Source organism: Sus scrofa, chromosome 18 (genome assembly GCF_054392235.1).
Source record: "Sus scrofa isolate SSC_HxYL_T2T_F1_AM1 chromosome 18, Sscrofa_HxYL_maternal_Yorkshire_Landrace_v2.0, whole genome shotgun sequence".
NCBI classification, from domain to species: Eukaryota; Metazoa; Chordata; class Mammalia; order Artiodactyla; family Suidae; genus Sus; species Sus scrofa.
Window position 1 is genome coordinate 54888141 of NC_139400.1, and position 21860 is coordinate 54910000.

The window sequence follows — 21860 nt, forward strand, 5'->3', positions numbered from 1 at the left end:
TTTTTTTAAAACCTAACAATTAAGTATTAGTACATATAGTTTGCAAATGAGAAAACTGAGGTTCAAAGATTCAAGGTAACTTGCCCCAGGTTACCCAGCCCCTAAGTGGCAGAACAAGCGTCTGTCCAGGTGGCCAGGCCTTTGCTTGTTAGAACAAGGCTACACCACACCCCAAAGCCTGCATTCTTCACAGGGCACCACGGCTGCCTCGGTCCTCCTCCAAAAGCCCTTTGGAAAAGGGCCCATAAGTTTTCCCCAAAACAATAGATTAAGACAAACCCGAGAGACTCAGGTTTCGTGGCAGCTCTTTCTCCTGACAAGCTTGTGCCCTGAAAGGGAATCTCATTTGCATTTGTCCTTCTGCAGTAGTTTCCAGTTTCCAAGCAGAACACAATTGACTAAAATTCGCCTTAACTATCAGCTGTCTGCCGCAGTCAGGCACCAGCCTCAGGTGCAACTCCCAGTAGGCGCTCCCGCATCAGCGTGCCAGCCTTTGTAAAGCAATATAAAGTCACCTCTGAGAAATGAGATGCCACTTGGAAGAGGCATATGCTGCCATGCCCACCTTTAGTCGGCTCAGAACAGGGTAGGAGATGCCAATCTTGACTCAATTACCCCCAGGACTCCCCTCTTGAAAGCTTCCCTGTCATTTATGAGAACCGTTGTGGGAAGACTACCAAACGTCCTGGAGCAGGAGTGTTTCTTGGGATGGTATCTTGGAAGGGAGGGATTATGGGTTTAATAGGTCTCCCTTTACCATAATGTCAACAGACCATCAAAATGAGGGCTCCTAACTTCCAATGGGCCAGATAATGCTATTCAACAGATGGCACCTGAGCCTCTACCATATTCAGGACCTCATGCCAGGGGACGCAAAGGTGACTCAAAAGCACGATCTCAGCCTGACATGACCCTCCAATTTAGACAGGTACATAGAGTGTCAAGTGGAATAAGAAAAAGTGTCCTTATAAAGGTAGAACCAATAAAGTTCAAAGACATCTGCTTAGAGGCTCTAGTTGAAAGGGAGGGAGCAGATAAGAGTACTGGGAAAAGACTACAGAGAAAGATGAGGAAAAGGCCCAGAAGGAGGTGTCAGCGAGGCCTAAATTTGTAGGGCAGAGGAAGTGGCAAAGATGTCCTAGAAATGAAGCAAGAGAAGAAGTGGCAACTCAGGGTCCCAGGAAGCACAGGCAGACAGGTGGCAGGGATGCGTCCATAGTGTCCAATGAGACTAGGATGACGATACAGGAGAAAAGACCACGGGCCCTGGAGTTCAGGAGGATGCTGATGACACTTAGGAAACTGTTGGTGAGCAGCAACCAGCAGTTTGCCCAAGGTCAAGAGCACAGGCAGATGATGAGCAAAGTCAATGAAGGGTATAGGCTGCTCTTTAGAAACATTAAATAATGAAAGGAGAAGAGGTGTGGCAGGTAAGAGGGAGTGGCTCTGAGGGCTGTACCTTGACGGATGGAAGAGATCTGAGCATGCCTGAAGGTCCCAGGAAAGGACAGCTGGAAAATACAAAGAGAGCAGGTGTTTCTATGGGGTGAGATTCTAGACCAGGCAGGAGGGACCCGGGGCACGGGGGAAAAAATATCACACTGGGAAGATGGAGAGACACATCAGAGACAGGAGCTAGGAAAGAGGGGAAGGGATGATGCAGCCATTTTAACTCAGGGAAGAAGATGTTGAAAGAACTTAGAACAGGCAACCTTGACTTTGCTGTAGTGTCAAAAATGACCTCCAAAAGAGTGTTTGTCCTGTCACAGTAGTATGGGCACTAAAATGGTCATCTTCTTAAGGAAGATGCTAGAAGGAATGGGGAAAGATTCACCACATTCATTTTCATCAAGCAAATTTAGATCTTCTCTTACTGTTTTGTTCTTTGGTGTTTTTTTGTGTTTGTTTTGGGGGAGGGGGGTTTTGTCTTTTTAGGGCCACAATCGAAGCATATGGAGGGTTCCCAGGCTAGGGGTCTAATCGGAGCTGCAGCTGCCGGCCTACGCCACAGACAGAGCAACACGGGATCTGAGCTGCATTTGTGACCTACACCACAGCTCACCGCAATGCTGGATCCTTAACTCACCAAGCAAGGCCAGGGAGCGAATCTGCGTCCTCACAGATGCTAGCAGATTCGTGTCCGCTGAGTCACGACAGGAACTCCTCTTGTTTTTGTTTTTGTTTTTGTTTTTTTAATTACATTATAATTACAGTAGATTTAATTCTTCAACTTTCTGTGTCTTTACTCCTCCTTAGGAGTATCCTATAACCTTTATCGCAAGGATTTGTTTTCTCTTATTACCATCAACTCTAGAGTCCATAGGGGCTAATTATCCAGTCTGAAGATTATCTGGGTCTTTCGCTATCTACCCCCTGCATCTTAGCCATTTCACTGCTCATCCATCCTTCCACCAGGTGTGGGCAGGGGAAGCATGAAAAGCAGAAATCCAAACCAGTTCATTTTACTACTTATCTTGGGATCTAGCCAAATATTTTGAAGCTATTAGCTCAAATGAGGTTGGGAGCTATCTGAAGTTCAGAGTTATTTCATTATTTCTGAATAGAATGACCATCCACAATTAATGCCAAAGTCAGAAAGATGAAAACGTCTATGTGAGAAGAAAAGACACACTTAGTGAAGGTCCTACGGGCAGAGCTCTAGGTCAATACATTTGGTGTCATAGTTGTGACTCTCTCCTTGCCCTTCACTCTGAGTCTTGCTTTCTCATCAGAGATGTTTGCTTTGAAGTTCCACAAATTGCATGTTCAGACTGGAAGCACTAAGAGTTAGCACTGTCAGAATTAATAGATTAGTGGTTCTTTCAGTCCCTGAGATGTGATTCTCAGGAGTATTCATCAGCATCATGCTTAGAACAGCTTCTGATGCTCCATACTCTGCCTGTCTCATTGATGATCAAGTGTAGGACATGATCAGATGGTGCCTGGTTTCTGTTTATTTCTTATTAAACTTCGAGAGGTGGGTTTTGGTTTGTTTTGCTGCTTTTACAGGGCCGCACTTGCAGCATATGGAAGTTCCCAGGCAAGGGGTCACAGTAATGCCAAATCCTTAACCCACTGAGTGAGCCCAGGGATTGAACCCACAATTCATGGATACTAGTCAGGTTCATAACCCGCTGAGCCACAACGGAAACTCCCTGAGAGGTGTATTTTTAAAAGGCTCCAATTGGATGTGATATTGTCTACAGTTTTTTTCAAGAAAATAGGTAAAGGAGTCATAGATTCTCATGAACTGATGGTCATACTGTGAATCTACAATTATCTCAGAATAAAAAGTTTAATAAAAATTCCTCAAGAACTTTTCATCATTAGAACAACAAAACCAAAACAAAAATCTAGCAACGATTTTCACATATTCAATATATCCACTAAAACAGCTAAAGTTTAAAAGACTGACAATATAAAGTGTTGGCAAGGATGTGAAGAAACTGCTGTTGGGATGTGCAACTACTATTGAAAGCAGCTTGGCAATTTCTTATAAAGTTAAACATACACTTATCATATGACCTACTGATTCCACTCCAGGCTACTTATTCAAGAGAAATGAAAACATGTCCACAAAAAAGACTTGTATACAAATGTTGATAGCACTTTATTCATAATAACCCCAAATGGGAAACAACCTGAATGTCCCTCAGCTAGCAAATGGGTAAACAAATTTTGATACATTCATACCATGGAATACTACTCAGCAATAGAAAGACTGAAACCACTGACATATACAGCATGAATGAATTTCAAAAACATTATCCTGAGTGATAGAATTTAGACACAAGAGTACAAACTATGTGATTCCATTTATTTAAAATTCTAAAACAGGAGTTCCCGTCATGGCTCAGCAGTAACAAAATCAACTAGTATCCAGGAGGGCACAAGTTCAATCCTTGGCTTCGCTCAGTGGGTTAAGGATCTGACATCGTCATGAGCTGTGGTGTGGGTCACAGATGCAGCTAGGACCCTGCATTGCTGTGGCTGTGGCCTAGGCCAGCAGATACAGCTCCAATTTGACCCCTAGCATGGGAATTTCCATCTGCCATGGGTATGGCCCTAAAAAGACCAAAAAAAAAAAAAAAATCTAAAATAGGCACTACAATCTATACCAAGAGAAAGCATATCTGTGGTTACCTAGAGACATGGTGGATCCAGAGTGGGGACTGACTGCAAAAAATACACAGTGGAAATTTTTAAGGGTATAGAAATGTTCAATATCTTGATTGGGCGATGTGGGTGGGGTGGTTGAAAAGGTAGGGGTATGTGTGTGTGTGTGTCAGGTAAAGTAGACCTCAATAAAGCTGATTGAGGGGGAAAAAAAGAAGGATCCAAGAACCTCTACCCAAATCAGAAAAACAAAATAAAACCTAGCCATGATTTTCTTATACTCATGTACCCTGAGACAATAGACTCTGGCTTAGATCAGCCAATAGAGGGAACTCTTTCTCAAACTGAGGCTTCATTAACTTAATGACCTATGAGATTAATCTCTAAACTGTGAGGATGTAATTCTTATGTCTCTACATTTCTCCCCTCACATAGGGGCAGACACTTAGCCTCAGGTAGAAGGCACTCAAACTTTCCTAGTAAAGAAACTAATCCCGTTTCCACTGAAAGGTTGGGGGGAAGGAAGCAGTCCAGACCAGCGGGTTGGTGCTTCAGCATCCAAACCAACTTCCCACTTTGATGTTTAAATGCATTTGGTAATTATTAAAGATGCTTGTGAACAAGCCCTCCCCTTACTTCCCAGCCCCAGCAATCAGCGCTCCACCATGGTGCTGTGCCTGACCCCCAGTATCATTGCCTGGCAGTGGGGTCTTGCCTTGTTTCTGTCAGTCATTCTATCATCTGGAGTCCCAGTGCTACCTAATATTGCACATCCTAGGTCCATCCCCGTCTGCCATTGTTCCCATGACAGCCCTCTCTCATTTACACGATCAGACCCAGGAGAGCCCCTATGGGAACTGCTCGAAGTCAGGCCCTTGCCTACCTATGTTCTGACTTGGGTTTGTCACAGCCCAGGCAGGCTACTTGCCCATCCTGAATGTCCTTGTCACTGTCTCCTGGGGCCTTCCTGGATTTATACATCCCAGGTTTCTCCCAAAGGATGCTCACCCACCCCCAATGCTACTCTGGTCCTCAAAGGCATTTCTTCAAGTCATTGTTCACCAGAAAATATGCTGGTGAGACAACCGAAATTTCTTGGAGGGCAAATTCTGAGTCACCGTAAAATAATTCTCTTTAAGTTGCATCTAGAATCTTGGAACTTCAGAGCCCATGTGCTCCAAGCACTCTGCCAATCCCTGAGCAATGGAAATGGAGGTCCTACTTTTGAACATTTCCAGTAGGGGGCACCCACTACTTTTTAAGACAATCCATGCCATTATCAGACGGATGTAACGGCTAAAATACCTTTATATGGTTTTCAAATTTATCTCTTTGGTCGTCTACCTATTACCTTGGTTTCTACTCTTTTGTGAGGAACGTACATTTCCCTGCTCTACACAAGAGCATTTTAATTGTGTAAAATCAGCAACCCTGTGCGCCTCTTCCTCCTGCTTCTCACATTATTTCTTTTCCAGGCTCAGGAAAAAAGTCAAGTCAATTCGATTCAGTTCTGTGCAGCAGCCTGTGGGCTTGGGATGCAAAGATGAGTAAGTTATGGTCCCTGCCTTCTAAGAGTTTATAGGAGGGAAGGGAAGGGTGAGTGAGTCTGGAGTGGACACTCAAGAGACAGCAGCACTGCGGGAGGAGGGAGAGAGTTGGAGAGCATTCTAGAGATTGGGAACAGCATGGTCAAAGGCCCAGTGGCATGGCTACAGAGTTTCTTTGCTGTTTTTAGATTTTGCGGGGGCGGGGGGAGGTTATAATAACAGAAAACATTAGAAAGGGAAGCCAAAACCACATCTCTAAGAACATGAAGATCGTGCTGAAGAGTTTTAAGCAGAATGACACAACACTATTTCAGTTTTAGAAGGGTTTGCCTGACTTCTATGTGCAAAAGTGATCTGAGAGGGGCAAGACTGGAGACAGTGACGTCCCCAAGGAAGCAGGCCTGAGAGCCGGGGCAGTGGGGGGGAGTGGGGGATGGGGGGGTTGGATGTTGGATGTGGGAGAATGGGAAAGGGAAATTGAACTCCTCTTTTCTGGCCTGATGGGGTGATGATACCGAGACAAAAGAAGACCAACAAGAAAAACCAGGTGTGGTGTAAGGAGTGGGTGAGAGGAGTTTTGCCCACGTTGAGTCTGAAGATGTTTGCAAAGATGCTGAGCTATCAGAGCTCAGAAGAGAGCCCAGGCCGTAAGCCACAGCCCATAGGTGATCTTTAAAGAGGGATGTGGATAAAGTCAGGTGGCAGGTGTGTCCAGCATAAAAAAAGAAAGGGAGACAGCATCCAAGGAGGGCATAGAGCAGAGGACACACCAGGAGTGCCCAGGGAGTGGGAGGAAAAGCAGGATGCGACTGTTCCTTGCAAAATAAAGTTTCTCAACAACCCTAGCAAAGCCTCCCCAGTTAGAAAAATTTAACCCCTCACCCCCCACCTGCTTCAGAAATATTGTGAAATTCAGGGCTCCACATCCAAAACAGGCTTTGACAGCCCAAACTCAGGGCACAAAGATGGGAACCAAAGAAAACTGTCCCCCAAGTATTTGAGTTGCTCGGAAGGCCTTAGTAAGCAAGTATTTTCAACTAGCCAGTTTTACTATCAACCAGCCAGGTTTTAGTCTAACTGTTCTAAGATCCTGGATTCCCGATTCCGTTGAGTATTTCCAGTTTCCTCGAAAGGTACTGCAAAACTTTCAAAAAGGTCCCAGTGCACACAACAGCCTTTATTTCTTTTATGTTAAAAATTAAATATATGCTTTGCAGCACTTCGAGGAGACGCAGAACGGGAGTGGAAATGTTTCGAAAAGAGGCTGATAGGATAGGAACGTTTCCACAGATGGAAATTATTCAGCCGTGTTACAGGAGACTGTGTAAGTGAGTTCACATTACCCTGGGAGGTGCCACACCTCTAACCACCCCCCAAAACATGGGCATAAATAGCCATACAGACACACACTCACAGATAAAATACACATACCTATGTACCTGCTTGCTTTGCTTTATCTTGCCTAAATATACAGACAGGTATAAAACACACATACACACATACCTGTTATCTTTGCTCTATTTATGTACGGACTACCCACACACATAAACATTTGTGTGTACTGACAAATACATTTCTATTATCATTTTATTCATCACACTATGTGTTTACCTTTTTATTCTCCCTTTGTTTCGATAGGCCCGCCTCAGTTTCCCTCATCTATAGAAGGTTGAGTTATAAAGATTGAACATTTATTTAACATTTGTAAAGGTTTGGGTATAGCGCTAGCACAAATTAAGTCACACATGCTCCCAGCTGATGAACTAATTATGGGCATTGTCTGAGGTTGGGTAGGGAGAGGGCTAAGTGAGGAGGGGGCGGGCACCCAGCCCCACCCGGCCCCTGGCCTTAGTAAGCCCTTGATTCAGCTCCTCCCTGGTCCTGGACAAACCAGGTCTGCCCTGAGCCATGACCTTTATGACGGATGACAGAGAGCGTGTGGGAAGATGTAGCCCCAGATAGAGTCGCTATCAGCATAAAGGAGCATGTGACCCCCCACCCCAACTAGTGCGGGAGGGCTTTTTAAACATTCTCCAAGAAAAGGCCTAAGAGAGCATGTGCTAGTCTAAAGATGTCTGGAAATTTCTTGGCTCCTCCTTCAGCTAAGAGTTGTTTGAAGTGTAAAAAAAGGAATGTAATAACTACTGCTGCTGGTGAATCATTTACTAGAACACCTGCACAGTCTGGTTTCGGGGGAAAGACCTACATAGGAAATTCCCCAAATGTTAATGTTTTACTAATAGGTATGCTGGTTTTCAATATACTAATAGATTGGATTAATACATTATTAATTAGTAGTATGCTGGTTAATATATTTTTCTTTTCTGAACTCTCTCAGGCTAGGAAGGAAACCAGGGTTATCACAAAAGGCTCTGTGTTATTAATATTTACTGAGCTCTTAATACATGTAAGCCTTTTATCTATATTATGTAATCCTCACAACATCCCGATTTCCTAGCTGAGAAAACACAGAGAGATTAAGTAACCTCGCCAAAGTCAAAAGGAAGCAGAGAGCTGACAGTCACACCAGGCAAGTTAGATCCAGGTCCTTGCTATAAGCTGGACCCACGACCTGGGGAAATTCCATTTCACATTCTGAGGGGCCCAGTCCCCTCACCTGGGAAGTGAGGAGACTGGACCAGATGATTTGTAAGCTTTCCTTCCAGCCTGAACAAGCCTATTTCCCGGGCCCATATGCTGATGATATTCCACCAGGGCTTCCCAGGTGGGTGTCAACCAACATCCCCCTGCTTGAATTATGAGAGCCATTAATGCTCTAGGTCTGGAAAGGAGAGTTGAGCTAAGCTGAAACTAATGTACCTCCAAGCTGTTTATTATTATTATTATTAATTAATTATTTTTTTTTTTTTGTCTTTTTTAGGGCTGAACCCACAGCAGGCTAGGGGTCGAATCTGAGCTGCAGCTGCCAGCCACAGCAAGCTGTGTCTGTGACCCACACCACAGCTCACGGCAACACCAAATCCTTAACCGACTGAGTGAGGCCAGGGATCAAACCTGCATCCTCATGGATACTAGTCAGACTTGTTTCCCCCGAGTCACAACAGACACTCCCTGTTGATCATTCTTTTGTCCTGCCCCAAGCTGCCCTCACCTTCTAACTACCAAAATATCTCAACTATCTCAACAAAGTCTCCCTGGACTCTGAACTAACCCAATGAGAGAAAGTAACAGACTTAAAGATTCAAAGCTGAGAAGGAGAAAAGGATTCAAATTGATATTCTCATTGCATGTCCTTCCTTCTTCTCTTGAAGTCGACAGAATTTCTTCATGACAAGTCTAGGTAATGGTCTGCTGGTAAGTGTTTAACCAGCTCTCCAAGCAAACAAGAAAGCTCTAATTCATAGCATCTACTGGGTTTTGTAGTTTAAATATTCCCACCACGGCTGATTCTAAGGTACCATCACCAAGTCACTGACCATGAATTTGGAAAGAGGTAGGAGCCAGTAGGAGCCAGCGCCAGCCTACCACTGAGTCTGGGTCATAGCGCTACTTCATCTGTAAGCCTTGTAGTCTAAAGTACTATTCGTGCATCCATTCAGTGAACTTTTTTTAAAAAATACTAGGAATATGAACAAGAATTCCATTAAATTAATTCTTTATTACAAATCAAACGCCCTACTGGGTTCATTACAAAATAATATTATTTTTCCAGCATTCCCCCATAAAAGTTCCTTGAGACAAGACAGGTGGAATGATGGCTTTTCTACCTTCAAATAATTTACCCAAATCAGAAGAGATAATTTGCTCATCTAGTAATGCCCATTAACATTCTAGGCATTAAGGAAAATGGCATCAGAACAACCCTGACTATAAAACTCTAAAGTTGCTTTATTATAGAAAGTTTACAAAACCAATGCAAAAGAAAACAGTCACCTCTAGAAAATGCTTACTTAGGACTTCCCGCTGCTGTAGCACAGCAGGTTAAGAATCTGACTGCAGAGGCTCGCCTTGCTGTGGAGGTGCAGGCTCAATTCCTGGTCCAGGAACTTCCATATGCCACAGGTACAGCCATAAAATTAAATTTAAAAAAAAAAAAAGCAAAATGCTTACTTAGACACAACCCTTCTATAATACTTTTTTTTCTCTACACTGGTGATTCAAGATATGTGTGGGTGGTGAAGAGCTCCACACCTTAGTTGCCTGGATTCAAAACATAGTTCTTGTGCTTACTACCTATGAGATCTTGGAAAAAAAATTACTTAAGTTCTCTGCGCTTTGATTTTCTCACTGTAAGACGGGGTTCATGATGATGATAGCAGCTGTTGTGAAAATGGAGTAAATATACGCACAACGCCTAGGACAACATATAAGAAGGTCCACCTAACTGTTAGCAGTTATTATCAAAGGTTTCTTTCTTTCTTTTTTTTCTTTTGGCTATTGAAATCTTTTTCTTAAATTTTTCATTACAGTTGATTTACAATGTCGGGTCAGTCGCTGCTATACAGCAAAGTGACATACGTATATATATACATTCTTTTCCTCATCCTGTCTTCCATCGTGGTCCATCACAAGAGACTGGATATGGTTCCCTGTGCTATGCAGTAGGACATCATTGCTTATCCATTCTAAATGTAGTAGTTCGCATCTTATCACAGGTTTCTTGAGTGTTGTGTAAACACATCTTTCCAACAAGATGGAACAGCCCTCAAAGTCTTTGTGCAGTTTCCCACAGTGCTTACACGTAGTACAACTTTCACTAATTCTTGTTGAATAAGCAAATGAAGGGAGTTCCCGCTGTGGCAAATCGGAAACGAACGGGACTAGTATCCATGAGGATGTGGGGTTGATCCCTGGCCTTGCTTAGTGGGTCAGGGATCCGGTGTTGCCATGAGCTGTGATATAGGTCGCAGACACAGCTTGAATCCCATGTTGCTGTGGCTGTGGCTGTGGCCCGCAGTTGTAGCTCCAATTCAACCCCTAGCCTGGGAACCTCCATATGCTGCAGGCACAGCCCTAAAAAGCAAAAAAAAAAAAAAAATCCATTGATTAAATGGGATTGGATCAATGTGACTCCAAAACATTCGTGCCACAATAACCATTTGGTCTCTCACCTGTATCCTGGGAATATATTATGTCTACACAAGATAAGGAAAATAACTAAGAATGAGTACCTGGAGTAATATGTTAGAACTGTTAACATTCAGGGATGTTTATTATACATCAGCAAGAAAAAATGAAAACAACTGAAATGTCCCACAACAAGGGAAAGGTTGAATAAATTATGATGTAGCCATTAGATATTTATGTTTCTGTAAGTATTTATTAACATGAAAGAATGCCCTAATTGTAATAATGAAAACAGCAGCATATCAAATTAAATAAGCAGTATAACCCAATGTTTGTTTTTAAAAATGAGTTTGCATTAGGGAGAAATAAAAAGAGACGTATAAGAAATACACCAAAATCATTAACAGTAGCTATCTCTGGTTGGTGGGATTTAGGGTGTATTTCTTTAAAATGATAAAGAGGAAAGATGAACTATATCTGGAGCAGCAACCTTCGAAATAGAGTCTCAGGAACGGAATTATGTGTACCTAATATGGATGTAGGTTCACGGACCTCACCACCTCTTTGGACCAGCCCCATCGCCCACCTGCATATCCACCCAGGCTGACATTCATCACTCCCCACACCATTCCTCTCTAAACCTCCCCCAGGGGCCCAAATCTGACATGACCACATAATCTATGCTGTGCACATATGATTCCAACATGCAGCTATTTGGAAGCATCAATGATTACCTTAATTTTTTACACTCCTTTCAGATATCTGGCATTAGGTAAATACAGTCAACCTCACGTAGACATATTTCTACCTATCAAATATCGAGCACAATTGTGTTATCTCCTGCCCTTGAGGTGCCTGATACCAGGGAAGCATGATTGACTACTTTACTGATAAGGCTGAACAAATCTATCTTTTGAAATAGGCTATAGGAAAAACCAGATTTGAGATGTGTGATAGCCATTAAAATCTAGCTAAATTTGGGTAGAAGGAGGGTCTCAATTTAGTGAAGACAGAATTTGAGAATATTTGTTTAATAAAAACCATTTTATTAGCCTCAAATCCAAATGGGCTTGAAGTGCAATTATTATGAGGCAACATCGAGGTGGCAAGTAATCGGCTCCTGCTTTTAGGGATGGGTTAAGAATTATTTACAAAGAGCATATCAGTCAAGTATGATTTTGATTTCTGATGTGTTTAAAACAGTTTATTCAAAATAATACAAAAGCTACTTATTATTCCCTTAAGTAGTGCAGTATTTAGTCATCTTATTTTTATTCTTAATTTGTTTACATCCACCTCTCCTCAAGGCAAGCTCAAGACCAAACCTATCTAAAGCATCATAAATTTCAAACTGCTGAGCGAAATCAATAAGGTTTTAATTATTCTTTCTTAAAAAAAAAAAAAAAAAAGGAAGAAGAGGCATAACTTAACTAAGTGTAGCTGGAGAAATGGACGGAAGTTATTTCTCTCTCAGCTCCTTTACTGTGGATGGAGGAACCAAGCAGAAGTTCTCTTTTCATTGTAAGGAAAATCACAAGAGTGGGCACATCACGGGACACAACGAGGCCAAGTAAGAAGCAGGACTGCAGTTTTAGGAGCTCCTGAAAAACTCAGGGGACAAAAGCGCTCATACCAAGGAGCATTTCATGGTGAACCAAAATGTGTTATTCCTGTTAGCGTGTCATTAATTTCGTGGAAATAATTTACTTAGGTAGCATTTGTTAAGGGCTCCCTCTACCTTCTCCACTTTATACTTCTCCACGGCACATGTCACTAACATGTTACATAGGTATATGTATTTTTTTTCCTTATTTTTGTTGGTCTGTCTCCAGATGGACCTTAGAATGTAAGCTCCATAAAAGAATGGATTTTTGTTCGATGTTTAGTTTTTTTTTCTTTTCCTTTTTTGTTTTTGTTTTTCCGTATGCATTTAAAATGTGCTTTCTCATAAGCAAGGAATATATTCCAGAGATGTGTATGGTGCAGTAAACAAAGCACTAGATTCAAAGTCTGCAGTAAGCAGCACTTTGCTTGGCTCATAATAGACTCTCAATGACCACTGTGGGGGTTAAGAGATGGGTGGATGAATGTGGATGGTGGGTGAATGTTATACTAATACCTCCCCTTATCTATCAAATGAGGATGATTATTGCTTAAGAAAACAATGTGGAAAAGGTGTGACATCTTAGTTACTTGGTGACTCTTTTTTCCTCCTAGCTAAAGTCGAAGAAGATGGAACAGGGCAGTAAGAACCCCAGCCATCTAAGACAAGGAAAGAAATCATTTAATCTCCTGTGTAAATGAGAGGAGACAGGAATTTGGGTAGAAGTGTATGTTTTTATTCTGGCTTGTAGTGCTGCCAAGTCAAGACAGGGTCTGAGCAGCGAGGCAGGCTGGAGGCAGCCAAGTGGAGCAGGTGAGCCGGCGCCGGGCGTGCAATGAGACGCGAGTGAACCACAGCCTTCAGTTTCACTCGGGCGGCTTCCCTGAACTGAGAGGCATCCAACTGTCAGGCGAGGTGACGAAAGCCCCTTGATAGGCAGTCTGGATTTTAGTTCTGGTCATGAGGTCTCAAGGGGAATCCAGCCCCAGCGTTCCTGTTCTTCAATGTGTGCCGTTTGCTGCAAGAGATAAAGCCTTCAGTGCTCCCATCCTTTGCGCAGCGTTCAGATTTGTGGCGTGGGCGGTTTGCTCAGTTTAAGCCGGGGTCTTCGCGGCAGCACCAGCTGCTTTGGGGCGGGGTGGGGGGTTGGGGGTGGGGAAGGACGCCGTGTTCTGGGAAGACAGACCAGGGAGGAGGTGCAGAAGAAAACCGAAGGCCTGCGGTGGCATCGAGTCCTGGATCCCCCAAAGAGCAGCAGGCCTGTTTGGGAAGCTGCTCCAGGGCGGGAGGACACAGCTCCCCCAGAGGCAATCTCCAAAGCCTGTGAGTAGTGAATTGGGGTATCCTGGCTGAGAACAGCGTTCTCTCCCCGCTGTTGGCTGCCTTAGTGGAGATCTCAGCGTGCCCCAAAGCGATCCCTGGTGCTGGGAGGTGCTCAAGAAAATCACTTTGAGGATCTCGGCCTCTCCTGCGTGTAGTGGTTCAAGAAGCAAATCCTCTTCCTACCAATAAGAGGGCCCCAGGCCCCCATCGGCCCCAGCCATCCTTCTTCTGAGTATGGACTGCTCCACCTCTGTGCTGCTGCAGGGCCTCTGGGAGGCTAGACAGTAGGCAGTCTTTGAAACCAAGCCCCAGGAGCTGCCTGGAAACCCCAAACATTCCTTTCTCCTGGACTCTGTGAACACAAGCTGGCCTGTGTTAAGAGGGGACTTTCCTATCCCTGTCCATAGGAACGGTAAGGCTGCACAGATGTCCCCAAACTGAAAGGAACTGAGAACAACACTGGGCTGGCTGGTTTCCCACCTGCGATGGACGCGGAAACTACATCTCTTAATGTCCAACAAGCAAAACATCTCCTGCTGGGAGGCGGTCGGTCAGTCTGTGGCGCAAAATATTGTTCTTTTCTCCATGTCTTTTTGCGGTTGTGGTTTCAAAGAACAGCCCGTGTTAATGAATGTACTATCCTAATTTTTTCTCCATGTCTTTTTGTGGTTGTGGTTTCAAAGAACAGCCCGTGTTAATGAATGTGCTACCCTAATTTCCACATGATCCCCTCCGTCCTTGAGTCTCTCTGGTGTTAAAATCCTAACTGTGGGAGCAGCAGCTGGCCCCGTGGTAAAGCAGCCAGGGGTGGGAGGCAGGTGGGGAGAAAGGCGGATGACAGGGAAAGAGCTGGAAAGCACATCCAAGTGAAGTGTAAGATTCCACCCCTAACTAAGCCCAGTGTTCTGGGGGTACCATTAAGACCTGGAACGTGGGGAAGAGGCCCAGCACAGGCTCCAGGGAGTGGGCAGCTGGGGCTGACCTGGCTGGAAGCAGGCATGAGACGTGCACTCTGCTGCATCACTGGATGCCCCACTCTCCATAAGAGGAGAGAAGACCCAGGCGCTAGACTCACCTGTGGGAGTTTTCGGTCCAGAGTGCCAGCTCCCAGTGGGGAGGGGACCCGGAGTCTCTCTCGGGGAGTGGGCAATAATGTGGACCCTCTTTTTTCCCCTCCCACAGCTCCCTCTGGAATTTCTTCCTTTCTTCTTTTTTCTTTTTTTTTTTTTAATGGCCGCACCCAAGGCATATGGGGTTGAATCGGAGGTAGAGCTGCCAGCCTATGCAGCCATAGCAACTCGGCATCTGAGCCTCATCTGTGACCCATCCCACAGCCATGGCAATGCCAGATCCTTAACCCACTGAGCAAGGCCGGGGATCGAACCCATGTCCTCATGAGAACTCCCAAGGCTGGCTTTTCCTTAACCCCACAGTCTGTCCACCCTGCCAGGATCCCATAATAAGAGCGACCATCCACTTGTGTGACCCAGGTGCCTAGAACAATGCCAGGCTCTTAAGAGATGCTTAATAAATATTTGCTGAATAAATAAATATATTTAACGAACACTTCCTACATGTCAGTCGCTGGGCTAAGAGCTTTATGACTATTCTCTCTTTTCATTTTCATGACAGTCTTGCAAGGCAAGTATCAACCTCATTTCTCAGATGAAGAAACTGAGCCTAAGAGATAATGAACAAATTCCTCGAGATCTTGCCACCTAATGTAACAGCAAATTAAATCTTCCTCGCATCTTCAAGGATGGAGCGCTCGGCGACAACTTTATACTGCGTTTCTGTCCCATCATCCTTTGGGGGCAGAAACAGAAATTAGAGCCCATGAAAGAAGGAAGGACAGAAAGGGAGCGGGACTGTGCACCCACAACCTTGGCAATGGCCGCTTGGGGCTGGAGCTGATGTCTCGAGGCCTGAAGGGGCTGTCATGCCAATTCCCAGTTGAGTGACTGAGGTCCCCCAGGTTCTGCCATTGAGGTGCTCCCTCCTCCACCCTCACACCACCCCGTGGATCCATCTCTCAGGAGAATCAGTTGGGAGGGTGATCCATGGAAGCAGAATTTTAAATTATGCTTCTCAGAGGGAAGAGGATGTCACCCTAACACCTGACCATTTCACTGACCAGGTTTTTGCCATCCTGGAAAGTCCTCCAGTATGCACATCTCTCTGTACGTGTGAGCAGGTCCCTTCAGGGCAGATTGGCCAAAAAAATATCCATCTGGGCTTATCCAGCAAAGCCTTTAGACATACCTCCACGTGGGACAAATTGAGTCAGCATACAGACCCATGTGACACCTTGGGTGGGGCTGTTCTCCTGGGACTTTCCTGCCTTGAGGCTCTAAGACCAATAAGTCAAGTAAGTTTCCCTTCAGTTTTCTGGAAAACTTGGCACACGATCCAGGCTATGGGCCTTCATGGGCTGGTTAAGAAAAAACCAAAAAACAAAAAAAAAACCCTGGTATGGATCAGAAGTGAGCTGGAGCCAGAGCACACCCCTGTTATTCAATCCACCAGCAGGGCCTCAGCGCCTGTCCCATGGGAGGTCTGGGGAAAGGTGCTGTGGCAGAAACGTAAAGACCCTGCCTTCGTGTCCTTCCATCCAGTCAGGGGAGGCAATCCACCAACATATCCAGGGAGGCTCACGGGCAGAGACAGGTGTAAAATAAGCACCGCAGGCCAAGAGGTCCAGGAGTGACCAGGGGCTGGACGAGCCTTCGGAGGGCGGAGCTGTCTGGGAAAGTTTGGGGGAGGGGCAGAAACCACCCAGTGCCTTGCAGGTGGCTGGAGGGGTGGACCGGCAAGAGGATGGAGGAAAGAGTTTAGAAAGCGACCTGAGAGTGATCATGTATCCGTGCTTCATCCCAACTCAAGTGACTGAGACAGTCGCAGGCTCTGCTGGGGAACTCACTGGGGCAAATGTTGAGTGCCCGGAGTTTCCACTTTCATCTCCATGACATGACACACCCGAAACAGCTACGGCTGAACTATGTCTCTTTGGTTTGTTTGTTTGTTTTCTGCTTTTTAGGCCAAACCTGCAACATATGGAAGTTCCCAGGCAGGGGATGAATTGGAGCTGCAGCTGCCAGCCTAGACCACAGCCATAACAATATCAGATCCGAGCGGAGGCTGTGACTTACAACACAGCTCACAGCAATGCTAAGTCCTTAACTCACCAGCAGGGCCAGGGATTGAACCTACTGAGCCACCACAGGAACTCCCTGAATTATGTCTTTTAAGGCAACTCTGGATTTACACCAGGAGCTCAGCCTCCAGCCAGCTCTGTGAAGAATTTTGATATTTCCAACCCTTCACACAGCATCTTTATGATAGGAACAAAAAGGATTTTTGGCCCAAGTCTTTGAGGTTCCCAAACCCTACCCGCTGCCAGTACTGTCTCTTTTCTGAGTGCCTTTGATTCGCATTTTCTTTCCTATTCCACAACCACCACCTTCTCCCAAGCATCATCACCTTCGGGGCTCGCTGCCTACAGGTTACAGTGATCTGCCCCCCTGCCCCCAGCTCCTCTGTACAGTGACACATTCACCGAAGGCTGGGAAAGTGTGCAAACGCTTTGACGCATTGGTCCCATTTCTCGAAATCCATCACAGCCCAGCTTTCCTCTTCTGTTCATTCTTGCATTCGTTCACCCACTGTATAAAATGGGGAGCCCTGCTGGATCCTGGGCTATGCAACAAGAAACACAGCAGGAGCTCAGGGCCCTGAATGGAACATGGGATCTAGGAGGTTGTTTGTTTTTCCGCTAAATCTAGATTTGGGGGAGGGGTATTTTGGACAAGACCCATCTGTAGTAGTCTTAGAAAGAATATATAATCACTGCATCATATCATAAAATAGAAGCCCGTTGACTGTGCTGCAGTCACAAAATGACAGGTGTAGACAGACTGAGAAAGGAAATTGTTCTAGGTCAGAGGTTTTCAAACAAGACACCACATCCCCCAAACCTCAGGGGTGGCGTAGGGTGAGCAGGGTGGGGGTCCCCAAGAGAGAGGGGAGGGGACGGTTCGTTCATCATCGCAGGACACTGTCATGACCCAGATCCCACCCGCAGAGCAGCTCTGCGTATGTTCTCTCTGTGGCTTTGGGTTGCCTGGTAAGATTTATTTGAACAGAATGTTCTGTGGCTGAAAAAGTCTGAAAACCTCTAGTTGCCTCAAGTTTCTATATTTAGCCTGGAAACCTTCCAGACTGGGAGATTTTTTTCCCCCTCAAATTCCCTTTAAATCCTCTAGTTTTATGTTTAATAAATGTGCCTTAATGATATCTGATATGTGATGGGTATGTAATTAACAGGCAATAATACCACAGGCATGGTAAGTGACCATATCTTATAGATTGTGCAAGAGTGCTCGAGACTAAAAGACCTAGAACTATTCTGCAGAAGATGCGATGGGAGGTGGGAGGGGGGAAATAGTTTAGGTAGGAGGATATCGAAAGCAACAACAAAAATATAAGCAGTTGGACAATCTGACATGAATTCCACATGGTATCATTTGATGTTTCATTTAATATTTGCTGAGTTCTCAGAATTGCTAGATTATCTCTTATATCTAATTCTCTTTGGCAGCTTAAACCAACAGATTTTACATCTAAACTCTTAATATTCACAAACCACCACTGTGATGATTTTTCTCACAATATCTGCAGGCTACCTGTACTAGTAAATACTTTGTTTAAATAGATTCATCTTGAATTTAAATAAATTTATTTTAAAAGAAAAGTTTGGGGGGCTTTGGTGGTTTGTTTTTGCCACACCAGGACAGACGAAGTTCCCGGGCCAGGGATAAAATCTGAGCCACAACTGCGACCTACACCACAGCTATGGCATTGCTGGATCCTTAACCCACTATGCTGGGCAATGGATCAAACACAGTACCCTAAGCTGCTGCAGAGACAACGCAGTATCCTTAACCTGCTGCACCACAGCGGGAACTCCTAAAAGTTTATATCGCTACCCGCAAATAGAAGATCAGAAACATTTGCCAAAAACAGCAAGTAACTGTAACTGTAAATTCATAATGATGAAAAGAGTAAACACTTTTCTCTTTTACCTCCACAGAGCCCTTTTGGTTCCACCAGGGGTATGACATCACAGTCTGGGAAACACGTTTTAACCCATTTTACTATCGTACTCAGCCAAGAAATTTTAAGCTAAGTATAGCTCGTCTTTGTTCCCTCCCACCTCTTTTTACAGCCCCTCTGGTACCCACACACCCACATCCCGACTGTCTTCTAAGCGCCTGCCTTGCTCTAAGCTAGCTGAGAACTAATAGTTGCTAATTATTTATCTTATAATTCTCCTATTTTTGCACACTGTAACAGACTTCATTTTCCAAAATTCAAATACAGAAGTCTACTGGAATTTTAGACATAATGCAAGAAAACTGTATCATTTAATTCAGGTTGTATCTATTAACCACCTGCTCATAAACCAGCCCTCATGCCCCACCCCATAGGTTCATATTTAGATTTCCCCAAAACATGGAAATTTGCCTAAGATGTATTATAGTCTTTAGGACTTGACAGATATGGTCTTCTCAAACCAGAATGGTATTCGAGGAAAAGAAATATGGGTCAATCACCTCATTAGCATATACCTTATTATAATCCCACCCATAGCCATAGTCTCCACCCCCACCTAGGAAAGAGGGAGGAGAAGCTGGTACAAGCACTGCGAACTGGGTTTCTATCACTGATGATGACTATCCTTGCATTTTCTCCCTCTCACATTCTAGAATTCTTCCTCCTCTTGCTGCTCCTCGGGAATTCCTCCTCCCACAGGACTCTGGGAGAGCTGCCTCAGACTGAGTTGCTGGGAAGCGGACTCTGAGAGGAGACTGTGGGCAGGAGCTGTGTTGGAGAATGGACTGGGAGCCACCCCTGTGAGTGCCTGAGGGCGGCGAGGCTGGGCAGGACGAGAGGTTGAGCTGGGCTACAGTCACAGCAGAGGCCTTGGCCAGCCCCACAGGAGATGGGCTGGCCCTTCAGAGCTGGCCCAACTGTGGCAAGAGGGCCGGGCCTCTGTACCCACCCCCTCACATTGGCCAGTCATTGGACACTCTATGACCCAGGGGAGGGGTGATAACCTTGGGCAAGGCAGCCCTCTTTGGCCAAAGGCAATTCTTGGGCAGGGATCAAGCTGTCTGCCACCATCAGGGAGAGCTCCTGGAAGCAGGGGAGGAAATCCTGGAAGAAGATCTGGGCCAGACAGCCCACCGCACGAATAAACCCACTAGTGCCTTGCTCCCAGTGCCTCCCAGGTGGTGGCAACATGGAGAAACCATGGGGCCTGATTTCCAGGCAGTTCCTCAGAGCGATGAACCAGAGACCGGGTGGCTGAACGAGAAGGTAAGAGACAGGAAACAGTACGTATGTGCGAGGGGGTGGGGTGGGGCGCAGAACACCCACAGAGACCTTGACGTTGCCCCAGCCTTCCGCACACAGCCCTCCTCCGCTGAAAAAGTGCTGGGCAGGAAACAAATGTGGCCTTGATGCCTAACTGGGCTATCAATCTTGAGAAATAGCATTCAATTTCAAAGTTATTTGACCAAAGCCAAGTGACAAATCCAGAGGGAAGCTGACTTTCCAGAGAGGCAAGGACTTTGGGAGGCATGAAGTGGGATGAACTTTATAAGACAAGTCTCAGGAGTCTTCAGTTGCCAACAGTTAGCTGAGCATCTGCTGAACTGCTTGCCTCCCTTATGTCCAGGGAAAAGTTTAGGGGAGCTGGCACTTCCAGTGTCAAGCCCGAGAAGCCAGCGTGAAGAGGAGCCGCCCAGACCTTAAATTTCCTCCTTGGTCTGCCTTCTCGCCCAGAAGTCCAACCACACAGGTGAGCGATGAGGCAGGGTCATGACCGATAACCTTGAGTTCCTTTACTTTGTTCTTCTTGGGAAACACAGCAAAGCCTGGAACAGTCCTTCCTCATCTTCTCTTTTTGTGCATCTAACTCAGGCAGGGAGCACCCCAACACCATTTGGGGGCAAAGGCCGTCTTGTGCCCAAACCCTTAGCCCCACTCAGCCATATGCGAATGGGCCTTGGGCCCGGGATGCTTCATCACGGAAAGAGAAAGGGCCACACAGCCTGCGCCGGGCTCATCACCTCGTGTGGGAATATCTTTTCCCGTTTCGGGCTCAATGAGTGTTTCTCTATTCTGCTTAAGCCTGTACTCAACAGGCTTCAGCTTTAGTACCTCAGACTCCACAGGAATGGGGTCAGAGTAACTTCTGCTGCAGCAGGAGAGGGTACGCTTGGGCCAGTAGCCCTTCGTCGCTGCTGGGGGCGCTGCTGGCCAGAATAGCCGCAAGGGGCCCGCACACACCACTGGAGCTGATTTTGCTCCATCTCTTCTTTCTCTAAGTGAGTAAAAGCGTCGTGTGTGGGGCTTTCCTTGGCAGCTCCAATAGCAAGATGCAGTGAGCCCAAGTATTTGGACTTCTCTTCCTGGTGGCTGGCACTTGTTGGAGTCCCCCCGGCTTTGGGAATGCCATGCGCCCTGTCCTACTGGACATCTGGTCGTGCCAGAGGAGGAGGGAGCTAGTCCACACTGGACTCCAGTAAGATGGAACCCTGGTCGTCCTCAGTACAGTTGACTCGTTGCCATGAGGCCAATTTAAACTGGGATTTCTCCAAAGGGCACTGGAGATCCTAGGAGGGTCCAAGACGAGGTCCAGCAGAGGCACCTAGGAACCATCAGTGATGGCAGCAGGCCGGGCCACATGACTGCAGTCAGCCACTTCCTTGAGGTGTGTTCTTTCTTAAATATTAAGGTATCCTGGGACTTCCGGAAGAAGGTGAGCTTTGCGTGTAGTGGGGAGAGGGAGGCATTTGGTTCAGGGTACAGACGGGTGGGCTGTTCTCAGCAGTCCACAAGGAGGCTAAGCAATGCTGTTCCAAGGGCCCGCAGAGCTACAGGCCCTCGTTCTAAGTGGATGTTTAACTCGTTACTCGAGGGGATCAGAGTGGCATGTGTTAGAATAGCTGTCACACGGTTACTGAGCGCTCACGGTGTGCCAGGCACTGGGCTAGGTCCCTGTGCCTGTTCTTTCATTTAATTCTCAAAAGCACCCTCCAAGGCAGATCAGATTGTTTTCTTTTTATTTAGAGAAATCAAGGATCAGAGAAAGGAAAGAATTAGCCACGGACTCACGGACACACACCCAGTAAAAAGCAAAGTCATGACTTGAACCCAGGTCTGTCTGGCTCCAGCCC

At 45.7% G+C, this 21860-nt stretch overlaps 2 protein-coding genes across 17 annotated transcripts in view; one reads left to right on the forward strand and one right to left on the reverse strand.

The window, feature by feature from the left end:
* The window catches only part of LOC146395061 (uncharacterized), a 176408-nt gene that overhangs the window by 55890 nt on the left and 98658 nt on the right, over positions 1–21860 (reverse strand). The window lies entirely within an intron of this gene.
* Positions 19766–21860, forward strand: part of LOC110257593 (uncharacterized) — a 31578-nt gene continuing 29483 nt past the window's right edge. For 6 of the 14 annotated variants that reach the window (XR_001302449.3, XR_002340427.2, XR_014834099.1 and 3 more), the window contains exons 1-2: positions 19766–19995; positions 20357–20479. Coding sequence is in view for 1 of the 14 variants with exons in the window: in XM_013985782.3 (XP_013841236.2) it covers positions 19930–19995 (66 nt within the window). In the remaining 13 variants the exon portion in view is untranslated. The remainder of the gene's footprint in view (positions 19996–20356; positions 20480–21860) is intronic. The other 8 variants (XR_001302445.3, XR_002340423.2, XR_002340422.2 and 5 more) reach the window with 2 other exon arrangements.